Below are 23,695 nucleotides of genomic sequence, written 5' to 3'. Positions count from 1 at the left end.
AAACAGGTACCCTGAGAGCTAAGGTACAGTCCTCCCTCCCCTGAGCCCCCCTGCCATCCTGTGAGGACTTCCTCACCAACCTGGGGGCTGACCCCTCTGAAAATCATGCATTTGGCCACTTAGGTCAAGTCACATGTCTGTACCATAGATGCCAGGGAGAAAGGGCAGGAGAAATATCTTTCTCCATGCTCAGTAGAAGGGGAAGTAGAGTTCCGTGCCCTGTGAGACCCACACTTTGGGGCATATCCCCCAAATGGAAAGGGTATTGGGTGCTGGAGGGCCAAAAGATGATGAATATCCATTACACAATTCCAAAGCTGGTAGAATTAAATGAGACAACCTGAGTAAAACACCTGGCACACAGCAGGTCTTCAATCCTTGGAGTCACTCCTGATACCATTAAAATTGTGGTTTCTATACTCACGTCTGGACTGGAACTCAGAGAAGCACATACCTTAGACCCAGGCAGAGCACCTGAGGAACACTTTGGGGGCTAACTGACTCGTATAGGACATTTGGATATGGATGAACTCTGATTCATCCTCTATTTGGATCACTTGCTTCAGAATCACCTGGTATGCTTGTTAAAATGCAGGTTCCTAGGCCCTCCCTAGACTTATCAAATCAGTGTGTCTGGGGGTGGAGCTCAGACGGGTGTATGTTCACAAAGCTTCCTGAGTGACTCAGCCACATGCCCATCCTTGGGAACCATGGGGTGGAATAAGATGGAAGAAGGTGGGTCATTGGGAAAGCTTGACTCAGGCCTCAAAAGGCAAGTCAAAGCTGGATACACAGTGTCAGGCAGGCAGGGAGATTGGTAGGAGGGGTTGTGGGATATAGTGGTCAGTGGCCAGTGATGAGAATGTTCTGGTGGCTGGAGGCAGTCTTGGTGGCAGAGAGGTGGGACATCAGATGGATGGGTCTAGACTTGCTCTTGTGGAGAATGGGGAGCTGCTGAGTGTTGCCCAATTGCATAGTGACATGATGAAAGCAGGAAGGAAGATGTCACAAGGGCAGTGACCTCTCTCTTCTCTTTCTTCTGCATTTTCCTGAGCTGCCATGTCTTGTTACATTTTTCTCAGGGTTTCTCAACTGTAAACTGACAACCAAGCCTCCTCAGGGAAGATGGAAAACACCCAAGTGAGGCAACAGCCTCCAGTAAGTGGAAAAGATGCTGAAGCGACCAATGCACAGTGGATCCAGGGAGCGGGATGAAGTGGAGGGGGAGGGCTCTGGGAGTGACCATGGCAACTGCTGCTGCTGCTCCGGGTCTCAGGTAAGGAGAGGCAGGGAGAAGGATGTAGATGGCTAAGGGGAGATGCCTACTTAAGAAGAGGGGTTTTCTCTCATTTCTTAAGGAGGGACTGAAGTGGGATCAGGGCACGTGTGTATTAAAGATGGAGAAGCAGGAAAGGAAGGTCATGAATGCATACTGTCCTGTTTGACCCTGTCCCAGCAGGGACTGGATGATGAAATAGAGGCTGGAGGTTCTTCTCCTGCACCTTGAGGCTGAGAAAACTATGTGAAGTCAACCAAATGATCTCTCCTTGATCTGCTGATATGTGGAGGGCAGTCCCCCTCTAAAGGAATCAGGTACTAAGATAGAGGAACATTAATAGAGGAAAGGGCAAATAACAAGAAAAGGGCCAAGAAGCAACATGGAGGCAAAATTATGGTGGAAGTTGCCCTAGCAAGACACAGAGATGGGATGGAAAGAAGGTAAGGGCTCTAGAATCAGACAGAGCAGGCTTCAAATCCTATCTCTGCCACTTTCTAAATCTGTGACCTTAGGAAGTCCTCTATCCTCTCTGAGCCCCTTTTTCCTCATTTGAGTCCCTATTCAGAAGTATTCATTTGTAAATGGTACCTTCTTCAGAAGGTTGTTCCGAGAGTTTAAAAGCAGACAGATGGACTTCCCTGGTGGTCCAGTGGTTAAGAATCTGCCTATCTGTGCAGGAGACATGGATTTGATCTCTGGTCTGGGGACTCCACCTACCTCAGGGCAACTAAGCCTGTATACCACAACTACTGAGGCCTGTGTGCCCCAGATTCCACTGCTCTTCAATAAGAGAAGCCACTGCAATAAGAAGTCCATGAGCTGCAACTAGGGAGTAGCCCTCACTTGCCACAAATAAAGAGCAGCCCGAGCACAGGAACAAAGGCCCAGCACAACTATAAATATTAGTACACAAATACAAGCAGACTGATGTAAATTCTTGGCTCAGGGTTTATGGACGGTAGGTGCTAGCTAAAAGTTATGGTGGATGGTGGTGATGTAACCAGGCATAGGGTGATCACTGGTATTGAGGGTTGAGAAGAGAAAGAGGTTAGTACCAGCTGGATCTGTCCACGTAGACTCCCCATGTCTTTCTTTTGTTTGTAACTGAAGATGGTATTTAAGCCAGAGTTCTAAAACACCTTGTGGAGTTCCTCATTTTACCCTGGGCATCTCCCACCTTTACATGAGGTATGCATGTTTAAAAGCTTGTTTGTTTTTCTCTTATTAATCTTCTTTTTTTTTAAAAAAAAAAACTAAAGCTAGTTATTTTTATTTGATTTATTTATTTTTACTATTATTTTATTTTAGCTCTGTTGGGTCTTTGTTGTAGCATGTGGGCTTAGTTGACCCATGGCATGTCGGGTCTTCCTGGACCAGAGATGAAACCCACGTCCCCGGCATGGGAAGGCAGATTCTTAACCAGTGGATCACAGGGAAGTGCTTAATCTTATTTTATTACAGGGGTCTCAGCCAAGAACTCAGAAGGGTAGAAGGAAAATGATTTTTCCTCCCTTATACCTATGGACCTCTAACTTCCTTCCTCCACTGAGGTCTCCCCAGCTCCAGGCAGCTATTTAAGACCAGACCTATTAAACCTTTGCTGAAAGTTTCACATGTGTGAAGCTCACATCTGGTCCACGGGACATATCCACTTCACTCATTCCAGCAAACTGGAGCTCTGGTGGATCCCTATACAGTCATCTTTCCTTCACTCTGCCATGGAGACAGGGAGCCATCAGCAGTCTCTGCCTGTTGTAGTTCTCAGGTTTGAGTCAAACACCAGTCTGCTGCGTCCTCCAAACTCCAGGGGACACTCAACAAGCTCTCCAAGTTGTGACCTTGAAGCCCCTCTCCTTAGACTTGAGATAAGGGGCAGGCATCCACTCCCTTCTGCCCTTAGGGTCATAGGACTCCAAAACTGTCTCCCCACATCCTCTCCTAATCTTCAAAACCCCTACAACTTTATATCCTTGATGTGGGTAAGGTTTAGATACCTTTCTGCATGTGGTATACTGGTCTCCCAGCTCACTTTGCAATGTGGGATCTTTCCTTTGAACTTATATTAGTCAAGGTTCAGTTGCAGATAACAAAATCCAATGTATCTATTTTAAGTACAATAGAAATGCATCCTTTAAAAATAGAATATTAAGTTGTTGTTGCTAAGTCATGTCTGACTCTTTGTTACCCCATGAACTGCAGCACACCAGGCTTCCCTGCTCTTCACTATCTCCCAGAGTTTGCTCAAACTCATGTTCATTGAGTCAGTGAGGCCATCCAACCATCTTATCCTCTGTCACCCCCTTCTCCTCTTACCCTCAATCTTTCCCAGCATCAGGGCCTTTTCCAGTGAGTTGGCTTTTCGCATCAGGTGGCCAAAGTATTGGAGCTTCAGCTTCGGCATCAGTCCTTCCAACGAATATTCAGGGTTGATTTCCTTTAGGATTGACTGGTTTGATCTCCTTGCTGTCCAAGGAACTCTCAAGAGTCTTGTCTAGCACCAGTTTGAAAGCATCAATTCTTCAGCACTCAGCCTTCTATATGGTCCAATTCTCACATCCATACATGACTACTGGAAAAGCCAGAGCTTTGACTATGCAGACCTTTGTCAGCGAAGTTATGACTCTGCTTTTTAATGCATCATCTAGGTTTTTCAAAGCTAGCTTTTCTTCCAAGGAGCAAGCATCTTTTAATTTCTACTCTTGAGTTTCTTGGAATGACTGTCAAAGCCACATACATGGTGGGGTGATTAAGGGGCCACTGCTCGTCCCATAGTTAGGACTCTGAGGCATCAGTAAACTTTCTAAATCAGGAAGCTACAGGATTGTTTCTGGTCCCAGACTCACCCCATGTCATCCACACTCTATACCAGCAAAATGGATGCCTTTCTTCCTACTCAACTCAGTTCCAAATTTAAGTTTCATACAGATGCCTTGGATTGGTGGAGCCCAAATTATCTCTGGAGCCATGGCTGCCAGAAATCCTGAGAAGTGATTTTGCAGACCTTTCATTACATGAAGCCCAAGAGAGGGAGGTGGGAACAGAAGTTAATTCCACAGCATCTGCCCAAGCAATCTCAGCCAAAACTGAGATGCAAATAGTTCAAATTTTAAAGATTTTTTTTTCTTGCTGTCAATGAAAGATAAACTGAGTAGAAAACAAACACCCCCTCTTTGTTATGTTATGGCAAATACATTCTCTTATCTATCATAAAGTCATGTTATAATATCAACTTCCTATTTCCCCAAAACAATATTTTGGATATTATTATTTGCTATATATCACCCTGAAGCCATAATAAGATACAGACCCAGAAAATAAATTCCAAAATTTGCGCTACTTTTCTTGGAAACTTCAGTGTGTTTTAAAAATGACTATTTCCCATCAGTCTCTTCTGTTCCTGGGATACTGACATGATCATTCATTACACAGTGACATCTGGAAAATTCAGCTTCCTTGGCAGCCACATAAGTAAAAGCTGGTCTGTTTTAGCATTCTGTAAATTGAGAGTTTTCAGAACATCATAAAATCAGAAATGATTACTTTAGGAACCAAGGGCAGGTCTTCTGGGATAGGGGCTGCTCTTTCTACCAATCCTGGGCTACTGTACTGTGATCTTTCCCCAGTCTTAATCCCACCCCTTCTTTGAAAGACTTGCCTTGAACCGAACTTCCCACTGCATTCTGATCTTGTCTTATGTAAGATGCTCACACAGCTCTGCTGAGGCTGAGTTCTTCTTGACCTCTGTGAGCAATAAACTCATCTTTCTCTTATCAACAGCTTGTGTCGGTGATTTTCAAGAAGCCAGCATTTCAAGAATGTAATTAAACCCATCCATTTCTCCCTTACGACTTAGGTCCTGGGATCTTATTCAAGATGTCCTTCCCAGTCAGAAGCACCGTAATATCCTGAATATTGTCTTTTACACAATGTTTGAAGATATTCTCACACATTAACTTTTGTTAGCTTTACAATTTTGACACAAACAGGACACAATGAAGAAATCAGTCCCTTAGGAGGAGTGGGGCAGGATCTTGTGAATGTCCATCTCCACCATCTAGAGCTGTGCTAATACTCTAGCCATTAACTACATGTGCATTTAAATGAATTAAAATTAAGTGAAAAATAAGAATCGGTTCCTCAGTCACACGTGTCACATGTCAGAGCAGAACAGTCACACGTGGGAGTGGCTACTGTGTTTGATGGGAAGGCATGGAACACATCACGGTGGGGAATTTTCTTGGACAGCACTGTATTCTCAATTTCTGCTTCAACAAAACTGGCTGACAAAGCTTTCAGTTCCTTGTTATAAATTTAGTGTCTTATTAATACAGATTACAACTTTTTATAGCACACTGCTGCTGCTGCGAAGTGGCTCCAGTCGTGTCCGACTCTGCGACCCTATAGATAGCAGCCCACCAAGCTCCTCTGTCCCTGGGATTTTCCAGGCGAGAGCACTGGAGTGGGGTGCCATTGCCTTCTCCATTATAGCACACCGCACACTGTATTTTCATAACTGGGCAGTTTGATTAAGAGTTTCCATTTCACTAAAGCAGATTTTTTTCCCCTTAGAGAATCACACTTCTGAATTTTAATTTTCCTTCCTCAAAGAAAGGGTTTGTGCTATTTTGGTGCCCCAATCCTTTTGCCCTATTCCCCTCAAGTCTACTCCAAAGCCATCTTGTGCTAGCTCAAAACAAGTGCAAGTGCAGCCCATCTGGATGGATAATGAGGCTACACTGGAGGCTAGGGTGCATGGGGGCTGCTCAGCGGTGAGTGAAGTGTTGAGGTGAGGGGGTGCGGGGTTGAAGGGCAGGATTCAAATGCCCAACTTGGGCATCTCTCTGTGAAGTCTGTGAAATGTGGGCAGGTCCCTGGCCTGCTCTGCTGCGCAGCCTCTGCAAGGAAAAAGGCAGGAGGCTTGAGACCTGCTCTGCCGTCCCCTCCTCAGGCTAACAAGGCGCTTGTGAGAACAGCGATGCAGGGTTGAGCAAAGCCGGGCTCACAGAAGTAAGTGAGAGGCTGGCGTGGCCCTCGGCGGACTTGCAGGCTCTCTAGAGAGGATGGAAGCATGCCCACTGCAGGGTGGTGATGGAACATAGCACAGAGTCAAGGCCAGGGTGTGCGGCCAGATGCTATGTGCTCAGGGCAGGCCGAGGTGGTGGCTGCAGCCTGGAGTTCTCTGCACCAGCGTCTTGCGAGAGGGGCCCCTTGTGGCCCTCTGGTAAGTGAGGTGAGTTGGGGAGCGGCCCTTGGAGGCATTGCAGGGGCTGGAGAAGTGGGCAAGCTCCAGGACAGCCTGAGGCAGGACCAGCATGGAGTGGGCCCACAAGGGGAGTAGACACAGGGGGCTAGAGATGTGGGGGGTCTTAACGCAGGCCCAGGCTTCTAACTGAGCCGAGGAGTCCAGTTAACACGGCACAGATGAATGCTCTCATGAGATCAGTGGTGAGGACACAGAGTCATGGACAAAGTAGATATAGACCCTCCCCACTTTGTCCCCGTGAGCAAAAATTGATGTACTGTATATATGGGCCTATTTCTGGATCCTCTAGTTTATTCTATTGATCTATTTGTCTTTACACTAACTTCACACTGTCTTATTGACTGTAGCTTCACAGCAAATATATCTATCAGGTAATGTAAGTACCTCAACTTCATTTTTCAGATTGTTTTGGCTATTCTATAACCTTTGCATCTCCATATAAATTTTAGGACCATGTAGTCAGTTTCAACAGATAAAATGTCCATTGACTGGTGAGTGAATAAACAACATGTATATCCCTACAGTGGAATACTGTTCAGCTATTTAAAGGAATGACATAGCGATATAACTTGTTGCAGAAAGTACTGCTACAACATGGATGAATCTCAAAAACACTATGCTAAAGGAGCCAGTCACAAAGCACCACGTATTATATAATTTTGTTTTCCTGAAATTTCCAGAATAGAGAAATTGATACAGAAAGAAAGTAGATTAGCGGTGGCTTGGTGCTGCAGTGCTGAGATAGGAAGGAACAGGGAGAATAATAAGTGGGAAAATGGTCTCCCAAAAGATCTCCACGTGCTAATCCCTGGAACCTGTGAATGATACTTATATGATTAAAAAAAGGAGGAGTTCTTTCAGATGTAGTTAAGGATTTTGAGATGGGGAGACTATTATGGACTAGGTGGCTAGTACTAAATGCAATCATGTATATCCTTCTAACAGGGAGGTGAAGGGAGATTTGAACACACACAGAAAATATTCCGAGAAGATGATGTGAAGATGAAGCAGAGATTTGAAGATGCTGACTTTGTTTTTGTGCTTTTTTGAAAAAAGAAATCTGAAGATCCTTTTATTTTTAAATTTTTATTGGAGTATAGTTGCTTTACAATGCTGTGTTAGTTTTACCATACAGCAAAGTGAATCAGCTACATGTATGCATATATCCTTTCTCTTTTGGATTTCCTTTCCATTTAGGTCACCACAGAGCACTAAGTAAGAGTTCCTTGTGCTATGCAGTAAGTTCTCATTACTTATCTATTTTATACATAGTGTCAATAGAGTATATATGTCAATTCCAAGGGTTTCCCAGGTGGTGCTAGTGGAAAAGAACCTGCCTGCCAATGCAGGAGACGTAAGAGACATGAGTTAGATCTCTGGGTCAGGAAGATCCCCTGGAGGAGGGCATGGTAACTCACTCAAAGCATTCTTGCCTGGAGAATCTCATGAACAGAGGAGCCTGACCGACTATAGTTCATGAGGTTGCAAAGAGTCAGACATGACTGAAGCGATTTAGCATGCATGTCAATCCTAATCTCCCAATTCATCTTACCTTTTCCCCTTTGGTATCCATACATTTGTTCTCTGTGTCTATGTCTTTATTTCTGCTTTGTAAATAAAATCGTCTATACCAATTTCCTCAGATTTCACATATATGTGTTAATATATGATATTTGTTTTTCTCTTTCTGATTTACTTTGCCTCTGTATGACAGCCTCTAGATTCATCCACGTCTCTACAAATGACAATTTAATTCCTTTTTATTAAAGATACTGACTTTGAAGACTTGAGTGATACAGTCACTAGCTGCAGAATGTTGGCACTACCAGAAGCTGGAGGAGGCAAGGACCAGCTTCTTTCCTATAGTCGCTGAAGACGCTGCAGCCCTACTAATACCTTGATCTTGGTTCAGTGATATTGACTTCAGACTCCTGGCCTCCAGGACTGCGAGAGAATACATTTCTACTGTTTTAAGTCATCACATTTGCAGTAATAGGAGTAATAGGAAACTTATTCAGGGTGTGACTGCTCATGGACATGGGTGATGAAATGTTCTGAAACTGGATTGTGGTGATGGTTGCACAACTCAGTGAATATCCCCCAAACCACTGGAGTGTACACTCTAAGTGTGTCAATTTTATAATGTGTGAACTAAATCTCAAGAAGACTGTTAAAAAATCTTTGTGACCTTGGGTTAAGCAAAGATTTCTTAGATATAACACCAAGGTATGATAAATAAAAAGTGATATATTGGAGACTCCATAAAAATTTACAACCCTTGCTCTTGAAAGATACTATTAAGAAAATAAAAAACACAGATTGGGAAAAATATTTGCAAAACACATATTTGATTCAAGACCTATTAGACTATATAAAGAGTCCTCAAATTCAATAAGAAGAAAACAAACAAATAAAAAATTAAGATTTGAACAGACCCTATCTCAAAGCAGATATATTGATGGCAAATAGGTATAACAAAAGATACTCAATATCATTAGTTATTAGAGAAATGCAAAATAAAACCACAACAAATACTACTACATACTATTAGAATGGGGGGAGCGGGCGGGAAGAACAACACTTGACAATATCAAAATGCTATGAAGGATAGGGGAGCAACTGGAACATCACTGGTAGAAATGCAGAATGGTGTAGCCACATTGGAAAACAATTAGTCTGTTTTTAAAAAATTAAATACAATCTTACAATAGAACCCAGAAATCCTGCTCTAGGTATTTACCCAAGTGAAACGTAAGCCCATTTCACAAAACCCTGTGTGTAAATATTTGTAGTAGTTTTATTTGGAATAATCCCAAACTGGAAACCAAATCTTATTATCCCTGAACTGGGAGAGATATGCATAAACAGTTAGGATACATCCATACAGTAGGATCCTGCTTTGCAATAAAAAGAAACAAAGTATTGATATACTCAACACACAACATCTCAAATGCCTAATATGCTACACACTGGAGAAAAAGACACCCTCCAACTCTGTTGGTGGGAATGTAAGTTGGTGCAGCCACAATGGAAAATGGTATGGAAGTTCCTCAGAAAACTAAATATAGAGTTGTCATATGATCCAGCAATCCCACTCCTAGGCATATATGTGGACACAGCTATAATTCAAAAAGATACACGCACCCCTATGTTCATGAGCATCCTTATTCACAATAGCCAAGACATGGAAACAACCTAAATGTCAATTAAAAGATAAATGGATAAGGAAGATGAGGTACATATATAAATAGAACACTACGCAATTTACAAAGAATGAAATAATGCCATTTGCAGGAACATGAAAGGAACTAGATATTATTATGCTAAGTGAAGTAAATCAGAAGGAGAAAGATGAATACCATGCGATATCATTCGTATGTGGAATCTACAATATGACAGAAATTAACTTATCAACAAAATAGAAACAGACCCACAGACATAGAGAATAGACTTGTGATTGCCAAGGGAGAGGGGCTGCGAGAGGGAAGTGATTTGGAGTTTGGGATTAGCTGATGCAAACTGTTGGCTTCCCAGGTGGCGCAGTGATAAAGAATCCATCTGCCAATGCAGGAGACACAGAGGACACGGATTTGCTCTCTGAGTTGGGAAGATCCCTTAGAGTAGGAAATGGCAACCCACTCCAGTATTCTTGCCTGGAAAATTCCATGGACAGAGGAGCCTAGTGGGCTACAGTCCATGGGGTCACGGAGAGTTGGACAAAATGGAGCATGATGCAAACTAATATATACTGAGTGGATGAACAACAAGGCCTTAGTGTATAGCGCAGGAAACTATATTCCGTATCCTGTGATAAACCATAATGGAAAAGAATATAAAAAAGAATGTATATATGTATAATCGAATCACTTCACTGTATAGCAGAAATTAATACAACATTGTTAAGTCAATATACGTCAATAAAAAAACATGCTAGATACTGAACCATTCCATTTTTATAACATTCCAGAAAGGGCAGAACTATAGAGGGAAAAACACCAGATCAGTTTGTTAGGAACTGAGGGTGGGGTGAGAGGAAGACTACAAAAAGACACTAGGAACCTTTTGCGGGTAACGAAACACTTCTATATCTTGATTATGGTGGTGGTTACAAGTCCCCATGGGTTTATCAGACTCCCAGAACTTTCTACTGAAAAGGGTGAATTTTATTTATGTAAATTAGACCTTAATTTTTTAATCCAAAATAGAAAGACACAAAAATATCCTGTTGTGTTAAATTATTTTGTATATAAAAGTCTAAGTAATGTGTACAAATTTTTAGATATTTTAATAAATCTTTCCAAATTTTCCTCAGAAACATTGAATCCAATTTATGCTTCCTCTGTTGAGTGGAATGAGAGCATGTGGGTTTTTATTTTCTTGTCAACGCAGCTATCACAGTGAATGCATTTTTCACACGGCCTCACTCAGTGCTAGGGACACAGTAGGGGGTTAATAGAAGCATAGAGTCTAAGCACATGTGGTCCCCACAAGAGATAAATGAGATGCCCTGAGTCCTGAAGCCATTTACTGTTTGGATGGAGGAAAGAAAGGAAGATACCTTTTGTGTTGGGAGGAGAGACAGTCTCTGACTGGAGAGACTGTCCCCAGACAGTCTCTGGGGAGCAGTGCTAAACTGGGGGAGAAAATAAAAAAGGGTGATTGAGAAAAACATATTGAGAGGTCTAAAGTGACAACCATATCTCTTCCTATCCCAAGTGCCTAGTGCCACATGTAGCACATAAGACTGAAAGAAGCAATAAATGAATGAGTGGATGTTGAGACTAAAATTTGGGATCAGCAAAAATACAACTTCCTTGCTTTGGGATTTGGGGCTTCAAGCTCATTTTAAGGCTGTGGCCATGCAGACTTGAGGATGTTTTACTCTGAGTCCCATCTAAGGAGAAAGTTGGCATAGGTGAGGAGGGGGAGGACGCATAGTCAGGGGGGTCCACCTGGGTCCCCACACGCCCAGGAGCCTATGATGCAGGTCCTGGGTGTCAGAAGTCCCTTCTCATTCTCAGCCCTGAGGACTAAGTGAAGGGTGGAGTCTTGGGCCAGATGCTGGGTCATTTTAGCTGGAGCCAGACAGCTGTATAGCAGAGATAATGTGGGCTGAGAGGAAGCTGAGGGAGCATGCCTGGGTGCTGGCCGGGGGCCAGAGCAGGGGACTGGGGGTGTGGTTTCTGGAGTGGAGGTGGGGGTGGCGGAAGGGAAACGCGGGCTGCTTTAGGAAGGCTGCAGCGGGGAGCAGGAGTCCGGATGGAGCTGGTGGGTGATTAGAGATGATGGTAGGAGAGGCAGAGAGAGGGATAAAGATAAGGAGACATGTGAGTATGGAAAAGGAGAGGCAGCTTCTGTGCGTGTGTCTATGTGAGTGTGTATGTGAGTGTGAGAGTGTTAATGTGTGTGCACGTAGTGTAAGAGTGAGTGTATATGTGAGTATGACAGTGTGTGTGTATGTATGAGAGTGTGCTAGTGTATGTGTGTGTGTGAGTGTATGTGAATGTATGAGTGTTTGAGTGTGTGTATAGGTATGTATGAGAGTATGTTAGCGTATGTGAGCTTTCCCCTTCCCCAAAGGGATACTGCAGTTATATCACATACCCAATAGGCACCATGATGTGTGTAAGTGTGAGTGAGTGTGTATGTATGGGAGTATGTTAGTGTGAGTCTGTGAGTGTGTTTGAGTGTGTGTATGAGAATGTGTTAGTGTATGTGAATGTGTGTGTATGAGAGTGTGTTCATATATGTGTGTGTATGTATGAGAGTGTGCTTGTGTATGTGAGTCTGTGAGTGTGTATGAGTGTGTGTATATATGAGAGTGTGTTAGTGTATGTGAGTCTGTGAGTGTGTATATATGAGAGTGTGTTAGTGTATGTGAGTCTGTGAGTGTGTATATATGAGAGTGTGTTAGTGTATGTGAGTCTGTGAGTGTGTATATATGAGAGTGTGTTAGTGTATGTGAGTCTGTGAGTGTGTATATATGAGAGTGTGTTAGTGTATGTGAGTCTGTGAGTGTGTTTGAGTGTGTGTATGTATGAGAATGTGTTAGTGTATGTGAATGTGTATGTATGAGAGTGTGTTCATATATGTGTGTATGTATGAGAGTGTGCTCGTGTATGTGAGTCTGTGAGTGTGTTTGAGTGTGTGTGTATATGAGAATGGGTTAGTGTGAGTGTGTGTGTATGAGTGTGTGTGTGTGTGTATGAGAGTGTGAGTGTGAATGTGTGTGTATGAGAGTGTGTGAGTGTGTGTGTATGAGTGTGTGTGTGTATGAGAGTGAGTGTGAATGTGTGTATGAGTGTGTGAATGTGTGTGTATGAGTGTGAGTGTGTGTATAAGTGTGTGAGTGTGTGTGTATGAGAGTGTGTGAGTGCGTGTGTATGTGTGAGTGCATGTGTATGTGTGAGTGTGTGAGTGTGTATGAGAGTGTGTGTATGTGTGAGTGTGTGTGTATGAGTGTGTGAGTGCATGTGTATGTGAGTGTGTGAGTGTGTATGAGAGTGTATGTGTATGAGAGTGTGTGTATGAGAGTGAGTGTGAATGTGTGTGTATGAGAGTGTGAGTGTGTGTGTATGAGAGTGTGTGAGTGCATGTGTATGAGTGTGTGTGTGTATGAGAGTGTGTGAGTGCATGTGTATGTGTGAGTGCATGTGTATGTGTGAGTGTGTGTATGAGAGTGTGTGAGTGCATGTGTATGTGTGAGTGTGTGTGTATGAGTGTGTGAGTGCATGTGTATGTGAGTGTGTATGAGTGTGTGTGTGTGTATGAGAGTGTGTGTATGAGAGTGAGTGTGAATGTGTGTGTATGAGAGTGTGAGTGTGTGTGTATGAGAGTGTGTGAGTGCATGTGTATGAGTGTGTGTGTGTATGAGAGTGTGTGAGTGCATGTGTATGTGTGAGTGTGAGTGTGTGTGTATGAGTGTGTGAGTGCATGTGTATGTGTGAGTGTGTATGAGAGTGTGTGTGTATGTGTGCCCACATGTGAGAGCACAGGTGCTCCTCCCTGAACCCAAACTTTATTCTCCAAGTCTTACAATTTGCTGCTTCTTTTTTCACACACTCTGTGCTGTGTGCTTAGTCACTCAGTCGTGTCCGACTCTTTGCAACCCCACGGACTGTAGCCTGCCAGGCCTCTCTGTCCATGGAGAGTCTCCAAGCAAGAATACTGGAGTGGGTTGCCACACTCTAATAGTGACAAAAAATAAGGTTGCATCTGGGCATGTAAAGGGTTATCTGCAAGTGTGAACATGAGTGACTGCTCAGACTAGCCAGGAGCCTGGGAGAGAGAAAGGCAGTGCCAGAATGAACGCATGCATTTAGGAATGAATGAATGAAAAAATGAATGGGAGTTTACAGGAAGCTCCGTGTGAATGTGGGTGTGTGAAAAACAGGTCTGAGATGCCCTGCTGCAGCCCCGGAGCCTATATTCATGGTCTCTGAGCCAGAGGATTCCAGAGAAGTCTGTACCTGAGGTTCTAGAAACCTCACACTACCCCTCTAGGTGAATAACGGGCTTCAGAGGACAGCACTCTTATTGCACCAGATTCTGGGAGGGAACCTGAAGAGGGTCAGGACTCTTCTGACCCTGAGAGTCCTTCCTGGGCGGGGAGGCCCCAGACTGGGTGGAGCAGCCACACCTGCCTGAAGTTTCGAGGAAGAGGGGCGGAAACTGCCCCGGCGCCGCCCTCTTGTAGGCTCTGTGGGCTCCCGCGGTCTGCTGATCACAGTGGGTCCCACAACTTCCTCACTTCCCTAAATGGGCAACTTCACATTTAGAACCCCAGGTCTTCCCTGGCAGACCCAAATGGCCCGGCCAGGATAGGCCTGGGCCCCTAACCTTGGATCCCTGCCCCCCACTGGCTGTGCCCATCCCCACTGCATGGAGCCATGCCTCCCGCCTTCCTGCTGCTGCTGCTGCTGTGGGTCCAGGGCCCTGTCTCAGGTGAGAGGGTGGGTGGGCGGCTAGGGGGGAGGAAACGGTCTGTCCCTGGACCCCCTTCCTGCTTTTCTTGCCCAGTGATCTTGTGGGGTTGGAGGAGGAGGAGGAGGAGGTCTGGCAGACCTAGTCACCCCTTACAGTGAGAAGTTTCCAGCCGCATATGTGGCCCTGAGGAAAGCTAACCTAGGCCTCACCAACTAAGATAAAGCTCTGGACCCTCTCTGCATGGGCCCCTTTATCTGCCCAGCTTCCTCAGGACTTCTGACCAGGGCCACTCCCTTTCCTCACACAACAAGCCCTCCTCCCTTGGGCCTCTGTCAGGAAGGCCCTGTTGGTTCTTTATGAGAAGCATTACCTTACGGGTGTGGCTGCTGAACTTGCTTTTTCTTGGAACACTGGGGTCACAACCCCCGTCCCTATCTGCTGTCCTTGGTGGGGAGGGAAGCAATCCCTGAAGCCCTCTCTCTCACCCAACAGCTACTAAATGCTCCTTAAGGGGACCTCACCCAATTCTGCCTCCCTTGCTGCCATGGCAACCAAGTTACCACTTCCCGTTCAGTTCTGGGCACCGCCTGTGAAAGGGCTGAAAGGTGGGCACATATGAACATAGTGCCCTGGAGACCCTTTTCAAGGTCGTCCCATCCGTACACCTCTCCTAGAAAGGCCCCCATCTGCCAGGGCAGAAGAGTGTCTCCTGGGGTCCCCCAAACCTGTCACCTGCCAAATAATTGAGTGGGATTATTCTGTTTAATTTGCATGGGACAAAGTGATACAAGAGGGGGCATTACCTTACTCCAAGCCTCAACTCTAGCGGCAGCTGGGTTGGAAACTAAGGTGGACGTCTTGGATGCTGGGCTCTTTCTTGGCCATCGCAGCTCTGGGTTCCGTTGGGAAAGCCTGGAGCAACCTGCATTGGGGAAAAGGAGGCATGCACTGCGCACGTACCACGTTTAGGGCGCTGTCCAGGGTCAGTTCTCACAGCCAAGCAGAGACGGATAAGAAACAGAGGCCTTACACGGTCTGCTCACACAGTCAGTGATAGAATCGAGTTTTAACCTATGTTTATGTAGGTATGTTCTGTATACATTCTCCAAAATGTATGTTCTGTACTCTGTGTATGTGTTTGCAGAAGACTCTGAGGGAGATAGAGGAGTAACTGCTGAGCGGAAGGTGGGTAGAGGGGTGGAGGGCCCCCACTGCAGCCTTCTCCTTCTTCCTGTCCCCTGGCTTACCACCCTCAGCCCTAGTTCTATCCTCTCCTCATCAGACTAAGGGTTATGAAGCTCCCGGACCACATCTGCTTCCTAGGGATAGAGGGCAACTTATGAACAGTGAAGAACTGTAGAGATCTTTGGTTTAAACACAACCGGGAGTTGATACACATATTTGGACATGCTGAATCTATGGGTTTTAGGTAACTAGAATATTTTACAATTAAACATCAATTAGAGTGAATTCAGACAACTTGTTATTTAAAAGATGACTAGAATGAAACTGTTTGTGAAACAAATAACTACTGTTAATATTTTCCAAGCCTGAATTTTCTCACCTACCTAAGTTCACTGGGCTCTGGAATTTCAGAATGATGACTTGCATTTGCGTCTGTGTCTCATTGAGGGCAGGACAAGACCCTGAACACGGGGCTTATCACTCTCCCATCGGACTAGAAGATGCCACAAAGAAAAGGGCTGTGTCTGCTGAAGTTCCCTAAATGTAAAGGCTAAGCTTCCTTTGATAAACTAGGGGCTCCCTGTGGGCTATGCCTGTGTCTCCACCATTATACTGGGAGTTCCCCACCATTATACTGGGAGTTCCTCTGTATGTATCTAGCTAGCCCTGTATCTTCCTCATCATTTTAGGATTTCTCCAAGGGCACTGGACAACTGTCTTCCCCATCAGTCTGGGAACTCCTAGAGGGCAGGGCTAGTGTCTCCTCCAACAGACCGAGAGCTCCCTGGGGGAGGGGGCCTATGTCCCCCTCCATCAGAGTTGGGCTGTATTTCTCCTTTGAGTTCCATGAGAGCAGAGCAATAGCCACCTGCCTCTTCACCACAAGTTTCGAGTTTCAAGATGCTTCCTTCCTCCTTGCTCAACCAGTCGTGTCTCCCCAGGTGCCCCCATGGAGCGCGTGTACTCAAAATTGCAGCACTTTGAAGGGGAGACTCTGTCTGTGCAGTGCTCCTACAAGAGCCGCAAAAACCACGTGGAGGGTAAGGTTTGGTGCAAAATCAGGAGGAGGCAGTGCGAGCCTGGGTTCACCCGTGTGGGGGTGCAGGGGCCACGCTACTTGCTGCAGGACGATACCCAGGCCAAGGTGGTCAACGTCACCATGGTGGCCCTCAGGCGCCAGGACTCGGGCCGGTACTGGTGCATGCGCAACAGCTCCGGCATCCTCTACCCTCTGATGGGCTTCCTGCTGGAAGTGTCTCCAGGTGAGCTGGCCTGCTGGGGCGCTGGGATGCTGGGGGGTGTCTTCCCGCCCTGCAGTCCACTGACATCAAATATGACAAGGATGATAATAATCCATTGGTGGGCATGATGGACAGTGGGGTTTTCACAGTTATCTCACAGACGCCTTCATGGGCATTTTACAGATGAAGAAAATGAGATGGAAAAAGTCCTTTGCAGCTCTGACCTTGTTCAGAATCACAGAGCTAGCAAGTGGATAAGATGAGACTCGAACTCAGGACTCTTCGTACTTTGTTTTATTCAATCATTTGTTCAGTATTTATTTGCTGTGCCCTGATTCTCTGCCAGGCACGATTCTAGGCTCTGAGGACACAGTGGTGAGCAAAACCAGACACATTCCTATCCTATGGGAGGAGATAGGCAATAACACATTGTCAGACAAACAGTTGCAGATAACAGTGAATGTTCTTAAGCAAATGAAACAATGGGATGAACTAGAAAGTTCTGTGGTGGGGGGAGTGACTGAGTTAGTGGGGAGTCAAAGAAGACTTCCCTGAGCAGATGATGTCATGCAGAACAGGTGTGGGATGAGAGTTTTCCAGTCCTGTTGAAAGTGAGTGGTTCAAAGGACTTCCAGGTGGGGAGAACTGTACATGCAAAGGCCCTGAGGTGAGAAGAAGCTGGTGTATATTGAGTATTGGGCAGAGAAACAGAAGATGAGGTTCGAGAAGCAAACAGCCGTCCTGATGCCCATGAAATGGGGGTCAGAGTTTTATTCTAGGTACAAGAAGAAGCTACTGGAGAGTTTTAGAGGGGTGATATTGTGCCTTGACTTTAAGATGATCAAAGATCTCTCTTTAGTATAGAAAAAGAGAGAAGGGCCAAGAAAGAAGCCCTATGCTGTTTCTACATTTACAAGATAGGAAAGGGTAAGGAGCCAGACAGAGAGCCTGCAAAAAGCTGCCAGTGACTGTGAAAATTACTCTCCACCCTTCCCGGTTCCTCTAACCCAACTGCATCCCCATCTCCCATTGGGTCTGAACTTGGGCAACTGCCATCTCTAAGACATGGAGCAAATCTCACTCCTCCCTTCTCCAGTTCTGCTTTAGCCCCAGGGAAGTAGTCAAAACCAGTTTACTGAAGCCTTCATTTGTAGGGACACAAACATGAAATTGAGGGCGGGAGGAGAAGGGGACAACAGAGGATGAGATGGCTGGATGGCATCACCGACTCAATGGACATGAGTTTGAGTAAACTCCGGGAGTTGGTGATGGACAGGGAAGCCTGGCGTGCTACAGTTCACGGGGTTGCAAACAGTCAGACATGACTGAGCAACTAAACTGAAACTAAACATGAAATGATTTTCCCCTTAGTGTATCTTCCTGTTGTACTATGCTGGATCTCACTTTCCATTTCTTAACTGCAATTTGGGGAGATTCCAACTTTGCAGACCTTACTAGCAAATGAAAAATCTGCAAAACTTCTAATGACATATGCCCTTCCACCACCTCTTGAAAACTGAGCTTTCTGGCCCCAGGCACCTGAAGTGGGAAAGGGGGACAGCTGCTGTCCAACCCCCCTTCTTCATCACAGGAGGTAGGGGAGGAGGGTTCCTCTCCATCATCTTCTCCTGGTCCTGCACCTCCCGACCCCCTGGTGTACTGAGGTAGGGATGAAGGAGAGGGAAACGGTTATGTGACCTCACTGACCCTGCAGGACGTCTCTCGCTCTATGGACATCACTTCTTTTCTGCCCTACTCTTAGATCCTCTGTGGCCAAGTGCTGGCTCTCCCAGGGGAACTGTGTGTGTTCTTTGAAGGGTCCTTTGGGGGTCTTCACATTGCTCACTAGGACAATTTGGGAGATCTGGCTCCAGGTTGGCCCTTTCTCCTATCCCCACCTCACCAATTCTGCTTGTTCTGGTTCCTTCACCCAGAAACATGGGCACCTCCCTCAGTGAGGCCCTCAGGAGAGCGTCCATGCATGCTCTCAGCGGGATGCAGCCGCAGCCCTCTCGCCACCACAGCATCCCTCTCTCTCCGTTCTCCTGTTTCCTGATGAGATTGGCTCAACACTGCTCCCTAGACTGAGCCCTCACAGCTCCTGCCTGCTCCCCCTCCGCCAACCAAACTCCAGCCTTCTTCTAGAAAAGGGGATGCTGAAGGCCTGCCCTGATGCATGACGGTGGCAGAACCAGTTCGGGTGTCTCTTACTAAGCCCCCAAGGAAGGCATTTGACCTCCCTGCTCATGGTGTTCCTAGGAATCGGAGTCTTTGATGCTTCCTTGTCCTCATCTCCGGATCCCAGTCGCCAATCGTGGAGCAACTGGGAAAGGTCACACTCAACGTCAGAGCAGAGAAATCTCTGACTTACAGGAATGAGGAAGGTCCAGAAAGTGACAAGAGAGATGGGGGTAGGGAGGGAAGTATCCTCTCGTCCCCGTGGCCGGACAGGGGACACTGAAAAACTTGTGAAAGACTCTTCCTTCTTTGCTGTGCCTACTTCCTCCTCCTTGACCTCACCCCCTGAACACACACACACCTGATCCCTCAGCAAAGCTGGATTCTAGGTCCAAGGGGTGAAATGAGGACGGCTCCCCCCATCACCCCAGTCCCTAGACAAGCATGTGGGCTGCCATCAGCTGCTTCCAGAACCAAGACCCCGACTCAGCCTCACCTTCCTCCCTCTCTGGTCCCTCAGCCTCCATAACCAAGGGAGACACTCCTCTCACAAAGCTGCCCAACATCCTCCAGAGTGCAACGGTCATCGCCACAGGCCCAGCGCCCACCTCAGGCCCCGGTGGCCCTTTCATCAGCCAGGCGACAGTGTTCACAGCTGGACTCCTCACCTTGGCCAGACCATTGCCTTCCCCCACCTCAGGGAACACCAGACAGACCTCTGTGGTGGGCTCCAGTTTCTCCAGCACCGGCCTGTCCACCATGGGGCCTGGGAAGGCCACCGGGTCCCAGACAGCGACTGCGTCTCCCAGCAACACCCGAGCCTCCGCTGCGGGCCCAGCCTCCGCCTCCACGAAGGCCGCGCGCCTCTGCACGGCGGGAGCCCCCACCATGGGAATGTACCCCACCAGAAGAACGCTCCTCGACCACTTAATCCCCAGCAGGTACCTGGCCGGGGAGCGGCGGGGTGGGTGGGGCTTACATGAATACTGTTTTCCCAGACATGGGAACAGTCCTCGGTGCCTGAGCAGAACGCACGGTGCAAACGTCACAGCAGAGCAGCCCCTGTCTCGCCCCCCACCCTACCCGGAATCCAGTCTGGCGTGTTGCTGAATGGGCGATGGGAAGCAGGGGTGGACAAGAGACAGAAAGGATGGCGGGAGGAAATGAGGGTGGGACTGGGTCAGCACAGAGTCTGAGGATGAAGAGCAGAGGGTCAGGGCCGCACAAGGGGAGCATCTCGGAGAGTAGGAAGTGGGGACGCTTTAATTTGGGTTCCCCCAGGAGTGGACTCGGAGATCAGGATTCATGTTGTACTGGGAACACGGGACAGAGCGAGGGGAAGTGAGGCAGGGGAGGGAAGGCAGCAGATGGAGCACTTGCACAGGCTGGTCATCACCGTGGGCAGCAAGGGCTCAGCCCCATTGGGGAGAGTCCAGGGTCCAGTGCCAGGCAGCCATGTGGAGGGCGAGGAGGCCGGGGCCTTTATATCCCACTGTTGGCTGTCGATGGGGGGCTGCCTGCCATGCGTGGCATGGAGGGCGCCAGTGACAAGAGAAAGCTGCCAGGTTTTTTTAACGGAGGTGCTGATGACCCATGTGGATGGAAGTGACATAGCAAAGGGGGATACAGGCAGGGTGTCCACAGCGTGCATTCTGGAGGACCAAGGTGTGAAGTGCCATCCTCGGTCATGCTGGGGAGAGTAAGAACCTTGGCCTCTTCTGTCAAAAATGGGTGCCTCTTAGAGCCCCTGTCCTCAGCAGAGAGTATTCCCCCAAATACTGGAGAGACTCATGCCTTTGCTGGGGGCTGGGGGCTTCATCCCCCTGACCTGTGAGCACCTCACTTCCTTCTCCCGCAGCTTGGCCCCCAAGGAAGAGAGGCCGTCGCTCCCTGTCGGGACTAGTGGGTCCCACTCCTCTTGCATGGGGTGTGGCGAGACGTGGGCTGGGAGGGGGTGCCCAGTGCTCATCTCCTCCTGGCCCTGTCCCGTCTCCCCAGATACCTGGACTTTTACCCTGTGGTGCTCGTGGGGGTGCTGGCGCTGCTCCCCATGCTCGTGATCGTGGTCTATGGCTTCTGGAAGAAGAGACATGTGGGAAGTGAGTAGAACCCAACCCTCGCAGCCCCCCAAGGACAGAGCGCTGGGGAGTCTGACACCCTTTCCAAAGCGCCCGACTGCCCCTGGTCTCCAGGCGGTCGGTCCTCGCCCACGTGCGGTCAGGAGGACCATTCAGCACCCAGGAGAGGGGGGAGGGTGGGCAGGCAGTGACCGCTCAGTGGAACCTTCTGGGGCCTGGCCACTTGGAAACGGAGAGCAGAGGCAGAGGGGCTGGCCCGGGAGCTTCGGGTGCTGAGCAGGACTGCCCTCTGCATCTCTACCCATCCTCGCAGGCTACAGCATGTGCCGTGACCCTGCCAGATCCTGCAAGGACTTGCCAGCAAGACCGGAACCTCCGTGGAGGCCCGCTTGGTCTGAAGCCACTTCACCGTGGAGTGGGGAGGAGTTTCTTCCAGAGGGGCCCCGGGAGACTCCCAGGAGAGTCCTCAGAGGAGAAGCGAAGACGGGGCCCTGTCTGGGTTGGAGCCGGGCTGGGGGTGAGGACTGTGCCACCTGGACTCAGGCCTTCCTGGAACTGGAGGCTGTGCCGCGCCTACTCGGCTCCCCTGGGCTGCTGGGATCCTGGCGGGGGTGGGAGTCTGAGCACGTGGTGCCAGGCAGGAGGTCTCTGCGGGTATGGGGCACCACCGAGACGGTTCTCCTGAGAGCCACAGACCCCCGGGGCCCCAGCTGGATGGCAGACAAGCCCCGAGGGTGCTGTTTGCAGACAGAGAACCTCTGATCTCATCAGCCTCGGAACCTCTTACTACAGAGCAGAGTGGGGAGGGGTGGACAGCTGGGGCCACCCTCTCCCGACCCGGGGCCCTCTCAGTGTCCCTCTGCTCCCCACAAGCGTCCCTATGCTCTTGGGGGAAGAAAGAGTCCCAGAAGCAGCTCATGTCACAAGGGTCCCACCCTGGAGGAGAAACAGTGACTAAGAGGTGGGGGTCAGTAGAAGCCTTGGGGACCGCAGAGCTATCTAAGCTTCCCACCCCCTGGGCCGCGCATCCTCTACAGGGCCTCCGCGTGTGCCCTGAGCTGACCACAGCTGCTTGTCCCTCAGGTCCCGGGCACCAGCGGAGCCCACACCCCCACTGCGGCCTGCTGGCCGGGCCCTCCTGGGATGGCTGTGACCAGGCAGCTGACAGCCCTCGCCTGCAGGGCCAGCCTGTCCCTAGACCTGTATGCAGAGGCTGCCCAAGGCTCTTCCCCCCAGTTCCCACACCCCAGCTCTGGGTCTGTACTCCTGGAGGGGATGGGGGGGAGTCCTGGGGTCCACTGGAAGGGAAGTCATAGCTCAGAGAAAGTGGGGAAAAGAGGATGCAATGGTAACACAGCAAAGACAACTCAGAGCTGCCCACAGCCTGGAGGAACTCCCCGGGGCGGGGAGGGGGGATGGAGCCAAGGAGCCTGGGTCAGGGCGCAATGGCCAGAGGGGTCTCTCCTGCCCTGCCCCCGCCACTGCTCTCCAGCTCTCGGCTCAGATTTGGCCTCTTTGGCAGCAAAGGCTGAAGAATAGGGGCTGGAATCCTCCCCTGGGGAGGGGTGTCCACCAGTCTGGGGCCACTGCAATGAGAGTCTGGGGATAGATGTGGCCTCTCTGCTCTCAGCCCTGGGTCACTGCCCTCATCGGTAGGACAGCAAACATCAAAGTCAGGGGAGTGACGCAGAGGGGCCTCGGTGGGCAGCCAGCCCAGGATCGCCACTCCAGGGTGGAGACGGGGAGAGAGGAAGGGGCAGGGCACAATCCCGGGGGGACAGCAGGGAGGCAGCCTCTCTCCCCTGTGTCCAGGAGAAGACACTAGAGAGGAGACTCAGACTGAGGAACTGACAGGCCAGGTGCCAGGACACACACGCACGCACTGATAACCAGCCTCCTTACCAGGAGGGTGTGGCCAACACCCGGTGTATAACCAAGAGGGGGTTAATTTTCCGCCTGAAAAGCACACACCTCTTGCCCTGCCCCGGCTGAGAGCGGGATGTCCAGGAGAGTACTTCAGGGGCTTGGGACATGGACCCAGGGGTGCCACCTGTCACGTGGGGCCCTGTGCGGGTCACTAACCCTATGGGGCCTCGCGTTTCCTCTCTTGTGAAAGGGGACATTAATTCCTAGCTCTCAAAACTGTATTCAGGATAAAACGGAATAACACACGAACCTTACCCAACTGACTAAAAGACTGCTTGGTCCTCCAGTTCTTTTCCAGGTCTGATTCTCGCCACATTCTACCTTTAAGACCGTTGGACCCTATGTCTCTGTTTTGTCCTTGACTGTAAGGGGTTAGGGAGGGAAGACGGCCACATGGTCTGGCCCCAGGAGGTGAGGCTGGGAGCAGGCAGAGGCCTCTGTGCCCTGATGTTGTACAGGGGAGTTGTTAGGGGGACCAACCATCCCTGTTTGCCCAGGATGAGGGGCGCCTGGAACCAGGTGGACCTGCCCACCCCTGGAGCCAGCTGCCACGTGAACTCGCGCTAAGGACAGACACACAGCGGTGGGGAGGTGCAGACCATGTCCCCAGCTCCCCAGC

General features: G+C 48.6%; 1 protein-coding gene and 1 long non-coding RNA gene across 8 annotated transcripts; both read left to right on the top strand.

The window, feature by feature from the left end:
• The first annotated feature begins 909 nt into the window (after nt 1-909).
• On the top strand, nt 910-8,176 carry LOC133059487 (uncharacterized). 2 transcript variants are annotated; one of them, XR_009693573.1, is made up of 2 exons: nt 910-1,158; nt 7,488-8,176. It is a non-coding gene; the product is annotated as an uncharacterized LOC133059487 (long non-coding RNA). The 2 variants fall into 2 exon arrangements; XR_009693572.1 differs by having other exon boundaries at nt 910-1,276.
• A 3,619-nt stretch (nt 8,177-11,795) lies between these two features.
• On the top strand, nt 11,796-23,330 carry TREML2 (triggering receptor expressed on myeloid cells like 2). 6 transcript variants are annotated; one of them, XM_061146669.1, is made up of 6 exons: nt 11,796-11,810; nt 14,321-14,486; nt 16,595-16,915; nt 19,593-20,013; nt 21,071-21,171; nt 21,464-23,330. In XM_061146669.1, exons 2-6 carry the CDS (start codon nt 14,432-14,434, stop codon nt 21,910-21,912), a joined length of 1,347 nt encoding a protein of 448 aa, XP_061002652.1. In that variant the 5' UTR covers nt 11,796-11,810; nt 14,321-14,431; the 3' UTR covers nt 21,913-23,330. The 6 variants fall into 6 exon arrangements, with proteins under 6 accessions (XP_061002652.1, XP_061002651.1, XP_061002655.1 ...); XM_061146668.1 differs by lacking the exon at nt 11,796-11,810 and adding an exon at nt 11,816-11,869; XM_061146671.1 differs by lacking the exon at nt 11,796-11,810 and adding an exon at nt 15,613-15,653 and having other exon boundaries at nt 14,116-14,486.
• The last annotated feature ends 365 nt before the right edge of the window (nt 23,331-23,695 follow it).

The sequence above is a fragment of the Dama dama genome, chromosome 7, assembly GCF_033118175.1.
Source record: "Dama dama isolate Ldn47 chromosome 7, ASM3311817v1, whole genome shotgun sequence".
Lineage (NCBI taxonomy): Eukaryota > Metazoa > Chordata > Mammalia > Artiodactyla > Cervidae > Dama > Dama dama.
This window is presented reverse-complemented; position numbering and strand designations above follow the sequence as displayed.